A 15,213-nucleotide genomic window follows, 5' to 3' on the forward strand; every position below is an offset into this window, starting at 1 on the left:
CTCCCTCACCCGCCTCTCCGCGGCTGCCCGCTGCCTGGACCCCCGGCCCCGCGCGCGCCGACCTCGGGAGCAGGGTGGCCAGGGACCCCAGCCGCCCTCGGTAAGTAGAGGCGGGGCGGGGAGGCTGCGGCAGAGGAGGGTCCCAGGCAGTGTCTGGGGTCGCTACTGGGCGGAAGCCGCCCCGCTGGACAAGGGAATTCGGGCCCTCGAGGAGGAACCCCGAGCCTGAACCGAGGAAACTGCCAGCCAGGCGACCCTCAGCGCTGCCCACCCACCTCGGCGTTCCGCCTCGTCGAAAAGCATGGGTTGCCGGTTGCTCTTTTCCTTCTTTACCCTTTTTTGGGAAAATGTGATCCTGAGTTTCTGGTCATTATAATGTTGCAGATAGCTCGAAGCTGGGTTGTCTGTTCCACATCCCTAGCACCTTCCTTTCTGAGTACTTTATCCTGCGCGCTGTCTCCTACCACAGTGTCCTTCCTCCAGGAGGAAGCTTCGGGGTCCGTATCTGGTGCTGGGAAAGATTCGCTGCTTCCCTTAGGAAATGATTGCTCTTTGCCTCCGTGCTTCTCCGCTAGCGGGATGAAGGGAAGGTGGGTGTTTCCTGTGGCATTAAACTTGCAGTGTTGTCAGGGAATGACTGAAGAGGCTCTTCAGATTTCCTGAGGTGACAAAACTACCCTTGCAGGTTAGGGGCGAATCATATGCAGTCTAACATATTCTGCAAAGTTGTGATGTCTACAGACTGCACCCCCCCCCCCATTTCACTTAGGTTTCTGTTTGGATATTTGTTTTATTTCTGCAGTGTGATATACATTCAAGACAGCGTGTCCAGAAATTGTCTTTGGCCATTACAGGTTAGTTTCCAGTGATGCATTCCTGAAAAAAAAAAAAATTCCTGAACATGATCTAATTTCATGACTTCTATCAGTAATAAACCACCTGCTTAATAAAAACGCTCCGGCACTGAGAACTCACAAGAGGTGAGAAGACTTACAGCTAAAGTCAGCTGCAGTTCTAGTTAGTGCCTACTGAGGCATTACATGAGGACGTAAGATGTTCTTATTTTAGGTCCATCATTGTTCTAAGTTGAATGACTGTCAGAGGCATGGAATATGAAACACCCAAACTAAGAGAATATTTACTTGTATCATAAACTGATTTTCAGGATTCCAGTTCCTTCTCCAGTTTACACAATGAAGGACTACACAAAACAAAGCTCACCACTGGGAGACTTACATAAAAAATAGTAATAAAAATAGTACAAGGAAAAAGCCCCTTATTTTAGTACATCCATCAACAAAAATTCGCAGGATTTTTATTAAAGTTTCCCCTCACATTTCTGCTCTTTGATATCGTTATACCATTTTGTGAATTAATTTTAAAAGTGCCTTTATATTTATATATAACTAATCAATTTGCCAACTGCATAGTTTATCAATTTATATTTGGCATTTAAATGAGTTTCAGAACCAAGAAAATAAAATATAAAGAATTTCAAAAACTTGGTTTTAAAAGAGCAAGAACCGTCTAATCTTGGTTCAATTATGAGTTGTTGGGCTGTAAGGTTTTTAAGGTTAATTAAGTGACCACCAAGCGATGTCACAAAACGTTGACTAATGTAGCTAGTACTTGTATCTAGTATAGATTAGCATCTTCAAGCAATTCATCTTCTGAAGAAAATCTTACAGCCCAGTTTATCACAGTGCTTCAGAGAATGGGCTTTGGAAACACAATCCATGGTTGAATTGGAGCTCTGCTGCCTACTAGCTTTGCAATCTTGGACAAATTGCTTAACTTCTTGAAACCTCAGTTTCTTCATCTGCACATGGTAATACCACCACCTACTCACTTTGTAATGATGTGGTGAGGATTAGAAATGTATGCAAAAGTGTTCAGCACGGCCTGATATATATGAGTTGCTCAATAAATGTCAGCTATTATTGTTGTTAACTCCTACTGACCTTCAACTATGTGCTCATTATGATGGAAAAATATGAACATCAGATACTCAGATGAAAATATCACAGTAAATCTAAGAGCAGAGAATGGCAGTAATGTTAAATTTCCTTAAGAGTATGTATGAGAAGTAGCACTTCCCTGATGGAACATACATTTTTAGAACAGAAACCTTCTGGTATAATGAAGAGAGAACACTGGAGAGTCAAATTCTTGAGTTTTCACTCTGGCTATGACTTTATCTAGTTGCATGGCTTTTGGCAGGCCAGCTGCCCGCTCAGGAGCTCAGTTTCATCATCTGCCTGGATTTGAGTAATCTGGAATAATTGAATAATCTAAGGTCCTTTGCTGCTTCAAAGTTCTTTATTACATGTAATAAAAATTATTAGCTTGCTTATCATTCTGCTCTTCGCCGTCGTTTTTGTTTGTCTATTTGCTAAACTTGCAATTCAGAGTTATACACCATTCATAAAGACAGTACAACAAAGAACTGACAAAAATAATATGCGATTTGCAGGGTAATCCAAAATGAAGTTTTCACAAAAAGAACAGAGCAAAATAGATTCACACTGAAATCTTTTTCATAGGGCAAAAGTAAATCCCAATTTTTATTCTGTGGTCATTTCAGTAAATTATATGAGAAGCATGCCTGGTAGAATCACCTCACTTCAACTGAAATAGTCTCTGTAGAAAATATTGGCTAATGGTGAAATAAAATATCACTCTTTTCTCTCATCAGGTTGGTCTTTAAACAAAGCAAAAAGCTAATCAGTAAAGGTCTTTCACGAAGAAAATAAAGAGAGAAATTACAAGAGAGAAATCAGGCATTTGGATACTGGAGAAACCACCTAAAACGACTGTTTGTATTAAGACAAAAGGAATGAAAACACCTGGAAGAAATTTGACTTTGTATGATGTTATTGTCTATCTTTTTGTCATAAAAGCCTGCTAAGGAAGAGAGAATATCGTTCTCTCTAGAATTAAAGAGTGTAGTGTAAAAATGGAGACCACAGTTTCTGAAATCCAAGTAGAAAACAAGGAGGAGACAAGATCAGCAGAAGTTAGTCCTCAGGATGAGAGGCGAGAGAAAAAAGCCTCCATGCTCTGCTTCAAGAGAAGGAAGAAAGCAGCCAAAGCGCCGAAGCCCAAAGCTGGCTCGGAAGCCAGCGATGAGGCAGGAGCTTCTGATCAGCCGCAGCCCCGAGGAGGGGCCTGGGCCTCATTCAAACGTCTTGTAACACGAAGGAAAAGGTCAGATTCTTCAAAGCAGCGAAAGCCCTTTGAGGGTAAAGTGCAATCTGAAATAAATGCTGAGGATGCTGGTCTTTCCAAGAAAAAGGCAAAATCCAGACTTAAAATGCCCTGCATAAAATTCTCAAGAGGTGAGAAAAGAAGCAGTCATTCCAGAATTATAGAAGACTCAGACTGCAGCATCAAAGTGCAGAGAGAGGCTGAAAGATTGGATACAAAAACTCAGACTCAATTGAGTGACCAGACCACAAAAGCCAGGTCGACCCAGGATCTACGTGAAGGTGTCTCACAGAAAGATGGTGATGAGATACGTGAAGCAAATGTGAGCAACAGTGTAACTTCTAGACAGAAAGTGGTTTCAGTAGAACTTGGATTAGATACTGGGCATTCTGCTATTCAAGCAAAAACTCTAATTCTTGAAAAAGATACTGAGGCGATCCAGGAAAAACAAGGTGTCCAGCAGGAGCAAGCAAATCCACCTGAAACTTCAGAAACAGACCATCAGCTACCAGTGGTTTCTGATGTTCTGCCCCCACCTGCAATCCCAGACCAACAAATTGTGGAAGAAGCCAGTAACAGTATCCTAGAAAGTGAACCACACTGGAAAGGCCATGAAAGTAGAGAAATTGTAGCTGAAGAGAGTAAGCCTAAAGATACTGAAGTCAGTACCGGTGAATCAGATATAAAAGAAAATGAGATCACTGTGGAGAAACCCAAATCAGAAGAAAGCAAAAGGATGGAGCCAATTGCTATTATTATTACAGACACTGAAATCAGTGAATTTGATGTTAAGAAATCTAAAAATGTCCCAAAGCAATTTTTAATTTCAATTGAAAATGAGCAAGTAGGGGTTTTTGCCAACGATAATGGTTTTGAGGGTAGAACTTCAGAACAATATGAAACACTCTTAATAGAAACAGCTTCTTCTCTTGTCAAGAATGCTATCCAGTTGTCTATAGAACAGTTAGTTAATGAAATGGTCTCTGATGATAATAAAATAAATAATCTTCTACAGTGACTTTGTTTCCAGATCAAGGGAGAAGGTTCAATGATGAATTATTTTACATACTTGTGGCATTTCTTAATCATTAATAAATGAGAGATTTATCATCTGTGGAATTTAAAGGTACAGTTCCAACCCAGAAGTACTAAAGAATAAATCAGGTTTATAAAGCCCTCCCTACAGAATCAACTTGACAGCAACTAACAGTAACAACTACTGAAATGTTGTGAAATGTAGTGATTTGTAGCGATTCAGAGGAAGTCAGTACATAATGTAATGCAAAGTGACATCAAGGGAGTTGTTAAAATGGCATGTGGATATTGGGAGTGCTTTTGGGAAGGAAGATGTATTAATTGAGCACTTACTGTATGCTATAAACTCTTTTGTCACTGGTGTCACAAGATCTGGTTTCCTTTTGATAGTTCAACCCTGTGTATAAGCTAACATTGCATTCAGTTAAAATTTTTTTTTTACAGTGCATTTTTATATTGTTTTAAAAAGGTAAGGTGAGCTATTTTTCTGAGTGTGTGATTTATAGTTGTTACATTCCTAGGCGATGGTCTTACCTCAGTATGTACTGCATTTTCCCAATTTCAAAACAACAACAATGAAAAAAGGGAACATTGTTTTTCATTCAGGAGAAGGAACACTTCCCATGTAACAAGTTGTCACAGATAACATACGATCCATCTTGCAGGATTTTACAGACCATATTCGGAAACCCTGGCGGCGCAGTGGTTAAGAGCTACGGCTGCTAGCCAAAAGGCTGGCAGCTTGAATCCACCAGGCACTCCTTGGAAACCCTATGGGGCAGTTCTACTCTGTTCTATAGGGTCGCTATGAGTCGGAATCAACTTGATGGCAGTGGGTTTTTATTTATTTATTTTTTGTTTTGTTTTTAGACCATATTCATCAACCCCTCCTCAAACAAGGGAGAAAGGATGCAAGGCCAGCCTGGCAGTAAAAGCCCTATGGAATCATAATCATTTCATGAAAATATTACTCATTCTTGACCAAGAATGAGCCATATACATGGTTAAACAGAGTGAAAATTTATTGCTAAAGCACATTTTATTTTAAAAGTCAGCATTCTGTCACCGTATCTGTGTGTTGAGAGAGACCAGTAAAAAGTATTTTACATGGATATTGAAAATTAACTGTCCCATTCGTATTTTCAGTCCAGCTAATCTTTTATCAAAAAGAGAGAGAGAGAGAACTTGACACCTGAGAAGGGCTTGTTTGCATTTTTTATTCAGATATTTAAAAGGGGAGCATCTGACTGAAAAAGTAATTTCTATTTCAATCTTTGTGTGAAATGGCCACACTTCCCTGCCTCGCAGGTTAGTGTTAGGGTTTATATCGTACTGTCCCCAACTGTCCAAACTGAGTGATGGTTAATTACCACTTTGAAAAGAGATAAAGGAATGAAGAGCTTCCACTCAAGATGTAAAGTACCTGTTAAAAAGAGCTTCATCTTGGTGGAAAGAATGTACTTCAATGATTTTAAATGATTTGAATGAGTTCTTGTATTATTTATGGACTACATATAGAAAATATGTGCTAACTTGTCCTACAGAATCTTCTTTCTTTCTGTCTCTAAGTACATATTGAGACCTCTGGCAGAAGAAACTAGTTTGACTTTGAATTTGAACCAAATAATGGATATTATAAGCAAGATTCCTTGCTGAAATGCAAGTCTTACCTCAAAATATGTATTGCATTTTCCCACTTCCAAGCATATAATCTTATAAAGAAAAAAAAAGTCCTTCAGTTTAGCAAGATGAAATGTGGTCTTTCAAAACACATGACCCCCCCCCAAAAAATGACCTAACAAATCAATTACTTTTAACTGTATAAATTTTAAACATTTTTTTTTAAAAGACTGCTAAGTCATCCTCTCTAAAAATACACTAATTCACTACATGCGGTGCTAATGGACTTGAACAGCTACCAGCAAATATCACGTCATACTTAAAAGTGCACAATTTTTGAAACCTGATTAAGGTTGGTGCATTTTACAATGTTCCAAAGAATCCTGTCTTTATTCACTGCAAGGATGGCTCAAGCCAATATACTTGTAAATTTTTAGTCATTTCTCATGAATGAGCAAAAAAATACAGCACTTACCAGTTACTGAAAATACTTTGGAAGGTTTAGGCATTATTTGAGATTTTTAAGAAGCAGATACCAAGTAAATATACATAATGATTGTTTTTGTTAAGAAAACATTTTATCTAACTAGTTCCAGATTTTTACTTTTCCACTGTTGTTTGATGTATTTTTGATTAGATTATATTATGATTGACTGTTTTTATGATGAGATGTATATTCTACTTACATTCATTCTTAAGTGGTTTCTCCTCAGTATTTTCTATTGAGACTATCTGGTGAATTAAATAAGTAGGAGTCCAGTTTGAAGAAGAAATCCAGAAATTAATTGGTCCTAATCTGACTGTATCTGCTACATAGACAAATCCTATTAAGTACAGTGATTTCTAAGGTGACCCAAATTGTTTTGATTTTAGAGAAATAAGCAGGAGTCAGATGGCTTTTTTTTTTCTTTAATCTGACTGTATCTGCTACATAGACAAATCCTATTAAGTACAGTGATTTCTAAGGTGACCCAAATTGTTCTGATTTTAGAGAAATAAGCAGGAGTCAGATGGCTTAGAAGTCTCTCATAAAAGATTTTCAAAATTATAATAGTATTTATTTTAAGCAATTTGATCTTTTATGTAAGATATAAACAGGCTTTTGTTCAATTCTCATCCATTTGACAGTATTAAAATGATCACTTGAAAGGCAATTAAGAATATATTCATTTTCATTTAAATCTGCTGTGATATAATTGCTGCTTTTAATGAACATTTATTAATTAGCTAGGATTCAGTTTCTCTTTGATTTTGGAGTTTTACAAGACTGGGTGGTTTACTGGCTACTTGTTAACATTTTCAGGATATTGTCTTCCCCCTTTTCAGTCAAGTATTACTTTGCTCCTTACAACCCAGTGGATATGAAAATCCTCTATTCTATGAGGCACTGTTCACTTAACATTTTCTCAAAGCACTTTTATAAGATATAAAAATAGTACCTGGTAACACTTAAGTACAGGTAGCAGAAAACAAATGAACTTTCAAACAAATTATGTTCCCTGCCACCTCCTCCACCTCAAAGAATAATAAGCATGTGGCACAAATGGAGTTCTTCAGAAAAGCTGTCTGCATAATTTTCTTTTGAAGTAATCTATTTGACAGCATCAAGTCTGTGACACTTTTAATTAGTCTACTATTTAGTGGAGTCTTAGAAACTCGGATTTCCTTCCGAGAGATTGGCATTTCACCAGTGTGAGTAGCCTTCCTGCAAAAGGCTTTTGGACATATGGGTCAGGAGAGGGAACCGGGCAAATCTGGCTTCTGTATGCAGTCCAGATTAAGTTCATCCACAAACTTCTGACTCCAAGTTGCCTTATTTTTTATAGTTAAGAATTCATTTTTTAAGGGTTTACAGCAGAACTTTTAAAATAATTGGTAGGCTTTAGAATCCCATTGTTTGAAAAGATCCTTTCATTGTTGACTTTATTCAGCTATGTAAAGTCTACTTTCTAATTTCATCTGATACTCAGTACACCAGGGTTTGACTTTCTGCCTGCCATTTCTGCACTTTTGAAAAATCCTCATTTTAAGTTTGGGGTTATTTAGGTTCAAATTCCCATAATGTTTTATTGTATAACATGAAGTTTATATACAGAATTCAAAATTGTAGTCAATACCACATTTTGTGGTACACTTTCTGAAAAGAATTTTTACTGATCCTTATTTAGTAACAAAAATGTAACTATCAAAAGGAGGCTACATAAAATTTAGTGTGTCCTAATTTAACTCAATTTGATTCACCACAAACATTAGGCGTAATAGATGCCAAACAGGTTGACGACGGGCACAGACTCCAGACCCTCCAAGAGCTCATCCTAGGGAGCGGCGATGATGGGAACTGGGACAGAAATTGAGGCAAACAGCAGATAATGCAGCATCGTCAGTGCCACAGCAGTGAAGATGAGGAAGGTGCTAGGGGAGTATGAGGAGAGAGCATCTAATCTTGTCTGGTGGGGGAGAGATGGAGATACGAATACGGGGGCAATGTGAAAGCATTAAGTCTCTAAATACTTAAACGGTGTATTCATTCTGATTTGTTAACAGGTGCAGAAAAAAGCCTGTGTAATGTGTTACATATTTATAGTAGTTCTTTGTCGTTAAAAATGTTAAGTGGATGAGCTATTACAAAAGTAAAAGTTCCATTATTGCACTTGTCATTAAAATTAGTACTATATTACTGTGGAGCAGATGCTGATATTAATGAAATAATACTCTGTAGAAAAAAAGGCTTTAAGCTAAATTAAAATATGTGCTGATTATTAATACAGAATAAATGTTATATTGGCTTATGTTTTATTTTAGGCTATATTATTTATCCACGTCTTTTAAGAGAAACATGAGTATATTATGTTCATTTCTTAAAACTATAGAGATCACACTAATGGAACTACAAGTTCGCAGTCCTAGAAGTTTTACTCTGTCGACTGGGTCCTGGACAGACTTCCAGTGACGGGCCTAAGAGTCTACCTCCAGCCAAGAGGAATGCAAACAACTAGAACTTGATTTCCGTTTCACATGAGCTAGTTACATCTAAAGGGCAATTCTGACTTTGGTACCATTTATGAATTTGACGAAAGACACTTGTTTTATCATCTCCTGCAAATACTCATCAGTTGTCTTCTGCATTATATCACCCTATGAATTAGTAATAATCTTCATGGTTTTCCAGATAACTGAGCAAACTTGATGTGAAAATGCTTAAGTTATTCAGGAGATGCCTGCTAACACTGGGTGTTTCAAAAGTCCTGTGTTCTCAAGGCACTGATCTCATTCAACTGTTAACAACCCTGTTTTCTCTATCATAAGAACTGGGCTCTTTGAAAGACTACTATCCACATTTTGGAACAATTTAAAGTTGCAGGTGTCTTAAAAGTCCTACAACTTTGCTTCATTCCTAAGTAAAATGTCTTATTAATGTACAAACATTGTACAAAAGGTATTTAAAATTTCACAGAATTTAAAAATTAGCTTAATTAAATCACATATTTCTAGTAAAAAAGAAAAGGATAACATTACTACTTGCAAAACTTGTCCTCACAAGCAATTCTGCTAATCCCTTTTTAGACTTCTCTTTCATGATGAAGTCTGGGGTCCCCCAACTCCTTTTTGAATACCTTTTTTTTTTTTTTCCCTGAAAGCTTGAGGTCAACCAAGCTTCCTGAGCTAAGGAAAGAGTATATGTGTGTTTGAACATGAATACACTATACATTCACATGTATATACACTCACAGAAAATCCTCAGAAAACCTGGGTACAGACATCGTGAACAAAATTAGGGAAAACTTTAGTAAGGGGGGAGCCCTGGTGGAATAGTGGTTAAGAGCTACAGGTGCTAACGGAAAGGTTGGCAGCTTGAATCTACTAGCCGCTCCTTGTAAACCCTATGGGAAAGTTCTACTTTGTCCTATAGGGTTGCTATGAGTCAGAATTGACTTGATGGGAATGTTTGTTTTTTTAGGTAAGGGGAGGATGGTGCCATGACTCTTAGCTTAGAAAACTACTTTACAATGTCTCTGTAAATGCCTGCCTATAATAACATCAGTGGTAGCCGTGTCCAGCAATTTCTGCACATTTGCAAGATGAGAAGCGCTTTTTCAACCACTTGCTTTGTGGCTAATCTCAAATAGGACTTTCAGCTTTATCTTGATCTTTATGACTGTGCAATTACAGGGTGGAGATTAAGCGTTTTATACCCTTTTCACAGCTACACTCAGAGCCATAAAACCCAGGCCTTCCACTTCTGCATCATGGCAGATGGGGAGCACTGGGTGACAAAAGCAGACACAGTCATCTGTACACCTGAACTCAAGCCTTTTATTCCCAAATGCCTCCTTTGACATCTGTACCTTCAGGTCAGTGTGGTATAAGTGGCTCTCTGGACTACATTTGTAATCAATCACAACTAATCAGAGAAGCCAAAGGCACACATTTCTAACCAATCAAATATCCTCAAGTGTAGGCTACAGTGCAGATGTTTCATGGGAAACAGCCATTTGTAGCACAAGAACTTTAGTCAGGATATCACTTCTCTTTAAACAGGCCATCCAAAACCTAAACATTTCGGTCCTCCTGATCAGAATGACCGGTTAAACTGTCCTTGTCCTCTGTGTATGGCCGAGATGTATAGAATGCCAGAATGATTGGTCACTACACAATTCAGGTAACAACAACAACAACAAAAAAAAAAGTCAGCCTGACATTCTAATATTTTATCCAAATGTTCCATAAACAGCCTTATCATTAATTTGCCTGATTTAAGAGCAAATTTGCTTGTAACTATATTTTTAATTTTATGGGTCTCCCCTATACCCTATTATATATGTCTGGTCAGTGTTTTTCCTAGCCTGCGGAACGATTAACAGTGAAAAATGACAAGCGTTATGGCTCACTAAGGTCTATAACTTTTTTATATTTATATTGGGGGCATTATTTACTTTTTAAATTAGTGTATAACTTACATACTATAAAATTCACCCTTTTAAGCACACAGTTCTACAAATTTTGGCAAATACATATAGTCATGTCACTTAGGGCATGTTAATTTTATGTCTTATTCTGAAATCATTGTGTTTGATACCATAGTTTCTCCTGCAGAGCAACTGGTAGGTTCAAACCTCTGACTTTTTGGTTAGCAGCTGAGCGCTCTGTGGGAGAAAGACGTGGCAGTCTGCTTCTGTAAACACTTACAGGCTTGGAAACCCCACGGGGCAGTTCCACTCTGTCCTTTAGGGGCGACTTGATAGTAATGGGTTCGGGGTGGGGGGGGGGGTTGTGTTATTTTTTGTACTTTAATTTCCTGATTGTACCAGTGAGAACTGCTACGTGCTACAGAAATTCAAAATAAAGGGTTCTTAATCTGAACATTTAAACCAGAAGGAAAGGCAGGGCTGCCAGGCCTACCTGTGCAAACTCCGCACAGCCCAACCCTAAGGGCAGCATTCATTTGATGATTGGCGCCCCCTAGTGTTGTGCTGTGCACGATCCATATGGCCATACACTGGCTCTAAGTGAAGCCACTGAAGTTTGAGAGATCTGCAAAACCCTGGTGATGTTAACAATGACGTAGGACGTGATTAAATGGAAAAGGAATCTTTCCCGTATGTTCCTTTGCTTCCGCACTTTAAAAATTCTGTGACAGAAGGAGGGAACGGGGGCCACTGATTATGTGAAGGGAGAGTAATGCTGGGAAATGAGAATTGGCTCCGTGAGAAAACTTTTGAGACTCATTCCCCTAGAATCTCTGAGTCTGTATTTTAAAACCTTTCCCCTTACCTTTGCAAATGTTATATTTTCTCTTTTAAAATGTAACAGGTGTGTCTTTATTTTCTCTAAAAAACTAACTACCATAGGCTTTTAGATTTTCCTCCCTATAAGGCAGTTATTACAAATGCTAGTTACAAAAAAAAAAAATTTTTTTTTGTTTTAATTAAATGCTTACCTACATATGGTTTGCACCGAATGGTATCCACTACAGAAGAATGTGGCAGAACTAAATTCATGGGATCTTATTCCTCAAAGGCCTGTTTGGCCCACACAAATCTGACACAGACCTTCCTAAAACTAATAACATAGACCAGACAAGGAGTGACTACTACAGCTGGTAAAGGCTACCTTCTCAGGCCTCCTTCCTCCACAAGGTTCTCAGCAGGCACCAGTGCAGCCATACAGAACACCCCTCAGGGAGCACTGCCATTCCCCAGACTTCTGACATGAAAGGACACCATAATTTTCTAATAGCTTAAGGGAAAATACTTTATTTCCATTATCTTGATACAATATCACCAGGTTGTTTCAATTTTTAAAAAAACTTGCAACATTGTATAAACATTGGAAGAGAATGTATCTGAGGGAAAGTGGACTCATTCTCCAAACTGGCTAATCAGTTATGAAATAAACTTAATAGAATATTTAGTGATTAGACATTAAGTCCTAGAAGAAAATTAGTAATAATGTTGCAAGCAGAAATGACGGGAAAAAACTGGAACGCAGACTGTGTTCACTCAGCATTGGAAAACAAGAAAAGCTGAAGGTAAGAGAGCTATGTAAAACATAAAGGAGGTCTAAGCTTACTCAGGAGCCCTGGTGGCACAGTGACTAAGAGCTACAGCTGCTAACCAAAAGGTCAGCAGTTTAAATCCACCAGCTGCTCCCTGGAAACCCTATGAGGTAGTTCTACTATGTCCTATAGGGTCACTATGAGTCAGGATCGACTCGGCAGCAACAAGTTAAGCTTACTCAGATAATGGAACTGGTTGGAAGGAAGTGAGGGAAGAAAGAACATCAGCTTATAAAATCAGTTGTTGAACCACAGTTGAAAGAGAAAGTAATTTCAAAAAAAAAAAAGCGGCTTACCTGACAGGCTGCTGATAAAAAAAAGAAACAAGAGGCAAGAAACAAGTGCAGGAGTATTTACTCATGGATTTAACTCTTGACGAGGCAGAGCATCAAAAACTGAGTTTGGACTGCTTGATTAGAAAAGCCAATATGACTGGGACCAAACCTCCACGACCTTGCTGTTAATAACCTGGATCCTAAGAAATGCTCAATTTAACAATCACGGTAAATGTTCTATTTTAAAAAGTTATCTAAAGCTATATTTACATATAAATTGGGAGCATCTTGATCAAGGAGGGACGTGAAGATGTAGGCAGCACTGAAGTATTAACGGAATTCTACGAAAATTCCCATTAATCATGACTCTATAAAAGAAACCAGGATCTAAGAGGAGTTAAGCAGTAAATAAACAATGAATTAAGCAAATAGTGATGCCAAATTTGAACATAACGTAAAATCCAGTTTTTAAAGGTACATTGGTGCCACCTTTTGGCCATATTAAAAATCTACCTCATATAAAAATAACCTACGGTCACATTTTATTTCATGAAGAGTCCTCTTTAGAGACATAATTATTTAGTTCAAAAATTATATGAATAGATTTAAAACTATCTTGCTGTTCAGTTTATCTGTGCTTTTTAATAATTACATTTTTTATCTTTTAAAGGCTTAAAGGATACCCAAAAAATAAGTAGAATATAATTCTGAATTAACACATCTCATATTCTATCAGAACCGTATGAACTTCAAAGAAACTGGGGCAGAAATCTCTAAATTTACTTTCCTTGTATCCTTTAACTCTTGACAACTATCACAAAACTAATTTTAACCTTCTAGACCAGGGTTGCTCAACTTCAGCACTGGTGACATTTTGGGCTGGTTAATTCTTTGGGAGGCAGTTCTCTGCATTGTATTATCTTTTGCAACGCCCCTCGCCTCTACCCACTAGATGCCAGTAGTAACCCCCATCCCACCCCTCAAGTTGGGACAACCAAAAGCATCTCTACCCTGCTAAATGTCCCTGACAGGATGGTATGGAGAGGAGGGTTCAGAGGTGAAAGGAGGGCAAATTGTCCACGTTGAGAACCACTGCTCTATATTACGTTTCTGAGGTCAAGGTGGGAGGGGAAGAAATAGGGAATAAACAAAGAAAAGAGAAAGCAAAGCAGAAACATCCAGGCAATGCCTACATATTACCTTTCTTTCTAGAGATAGTAATTGGAAAGCATTTGATTAGGACATCAATTTTCTATTAATACAGATTATGGTGATAAGAAATGTGCTCAGAGGTGCATTTTGCATTACAACATTCAAAATGCTACCCAGCACACAGATTACTTACCTCAACACTAGGGAGACAAGGTTTGGCAGACACTGCTGTAAAATAAGAACACAATCTATAAGCTGAGCTAATAAAAGGTTTTCTTTATAATCAAGTCACATTAGTTTATTTGTCATGATAAAATACACAAAATCCACTGTTTTCATTCTAACCAGAGGATACAAAACTTTCTAAAGGAATGTTTTCTGGAGCAAATTCACAGTTCATCAGGTGGAAGAGTTTAACCATACAACGTACTGTTGATTTCAGTCTACTGTATTTGCTATGTGTTACTTATATTTTGAAGATTTCTTCAATGGACCTTTTTTTATTACATATATTTTTGTAATCCAGATTTCTTTTAAAGTACTTTGAGTTGATACTTATTCTAATCTGACAAAATCACTTTGGCACAAAACAGAGATGTTGCTGACAATATCAATTGTACCTGGTAATGTCTACTAAGTAACCAAGTGTGGCACAGATACATGCTGAAGAAAATGGAGTCTTCCAAGTCTTGAAGACAAAAATCACAGTCTGTAACTTCTTGTATTTAAGACATCCAGGCTTGGGGATTGTGTAACCTCACCAGTTTTCAAAGAGTCCAACCATACAAACACAGAATTACAGCAGAAAATAATCACAAATTTCACTCTTAAGAATTTTTAAATTAACTACAATAAAATACCATAGAGCTACATGTAGTTTAAAACATACAAAGACAAAGCTACATTAGGAGAACTCTTAACATGGCCTATTTTTACCTCAATTACTACAAAAAACTGATACTTATCATTAAGGGTTTGAGTTACGTCAAGAATTCGCCTGTGCACACAATCTTTAATGGAATTATACATTTGCCAAACTGTTTCCATGATTAGTATAATGTCCCTCAGTTTTAAATGAAGGCTTTTTCAATACTAAAAAAAGAACATAATGACTTACTGTTATTATCCCTGCTCCACTTCCTGTCCCTATCCATTGTTCAGATAACCTCACTGAAGGCAGAAGAGAAACACTGATGATTAAGCTAAGGTAGAGTAGAATTCTGGCAACATTGCTGTTTCTAGGGTATATACACAAAGTAAAAATGAGCTCTGTCAATTAGTTATTGATTATTAAATAGTGCATGGCTGCTTCTAAGATGTTCTAGGATTTATAGGCTGGAATACTGAAGTTAATAGGTTTAGCTACAG

At 37.7% G+C, this 15,213-nt stretch overlaps 2 protein-coding genes across 13 annotated transcripts in view; one reads left to right on the forward strand and one right to left on the reverse strand.

Annotated features, from left to right (window-relative positions):
- Window positions 1–10: 10 nt before the first annotated feature.
- Window positions 11–8,755, forward strand: AKAP5 (A-kinase anchoring protein 5). The gene is made up of 2 exons (XM_003408704.4): window positions 11–100; window positions 2,696–8,755. The coding sequence occupies exon 2, from the start codon at window positions 2,957–2,959 to the stop codon at window positions 4,223–4,225; it is 1,269 nt and encodes a 422-aa protein (XP_003408752.1). The 5' UTR covers window positions 11–100; window positions 2,696–2,956; the 3' UTR covers window positions 4,226–8,755.
- Window positions 56–15,213, reverse strand: part of ZBTB25 (zinc finger and BTB domain containing 25) — a 33,735-nt gene continuing 18,577 nt past the window's right edge. The window contains exons 4-8 of one of the 12 annotated variants that reach the window (XR_010323175.1): window positions 14,963–15,015; window positions 14,039–14,073; window positions 12,964–13,061; window positions 5,913–5,954; window positions 56–876 (exon numbers count right to left, since the gene is read on the reverse strand). Coding sequence is in view for 11 of the 12 variants with exons in the window: in XM_064292582.1 (XP_064148652.1) it covers window positions 12,986–13,061; window positions 14,039–14,073; window positions 14,963–15,015 (164 nt within the window). In the remaining variant the exon portion in view is untranslated. Of the gene's footprint in view, window positions 877–5,912; window positions 5,955–8,472; window positions 13,062–14,038; window positions 14,074–14,962; window positions 15,016–15,213 lie in introns of those variants that run through there. The other 11 variants (XM_064292585.1, XM_064292584.1, XM_064292589.1 and 8 more) reach the window with 11 other exon arrangements.

This window comes from Loxodonta africana, chromosome 10 (assembly GCF_030014295.1).
Source record: "Loxodonta africana isolate mLoxAfr1 chromosome 10, mLoxAfr1.hap2, whole genome shotgun sequence".
Lineage (NCBI taxonomy): Eukaryota > Metazoa > Chordata > Mammalia > Proboscidea > Elephantidae > Loxodonta > Loxodonta africana.

Coding starts and splice junctions, on each gene's coding strand:
- AKAP5 (XM_003408704.4), top strand. CDS start 2,957: ATGGAGACCACAGTTTCTGAAATCCAAGTAGAAAACAAGGAGGAGACA.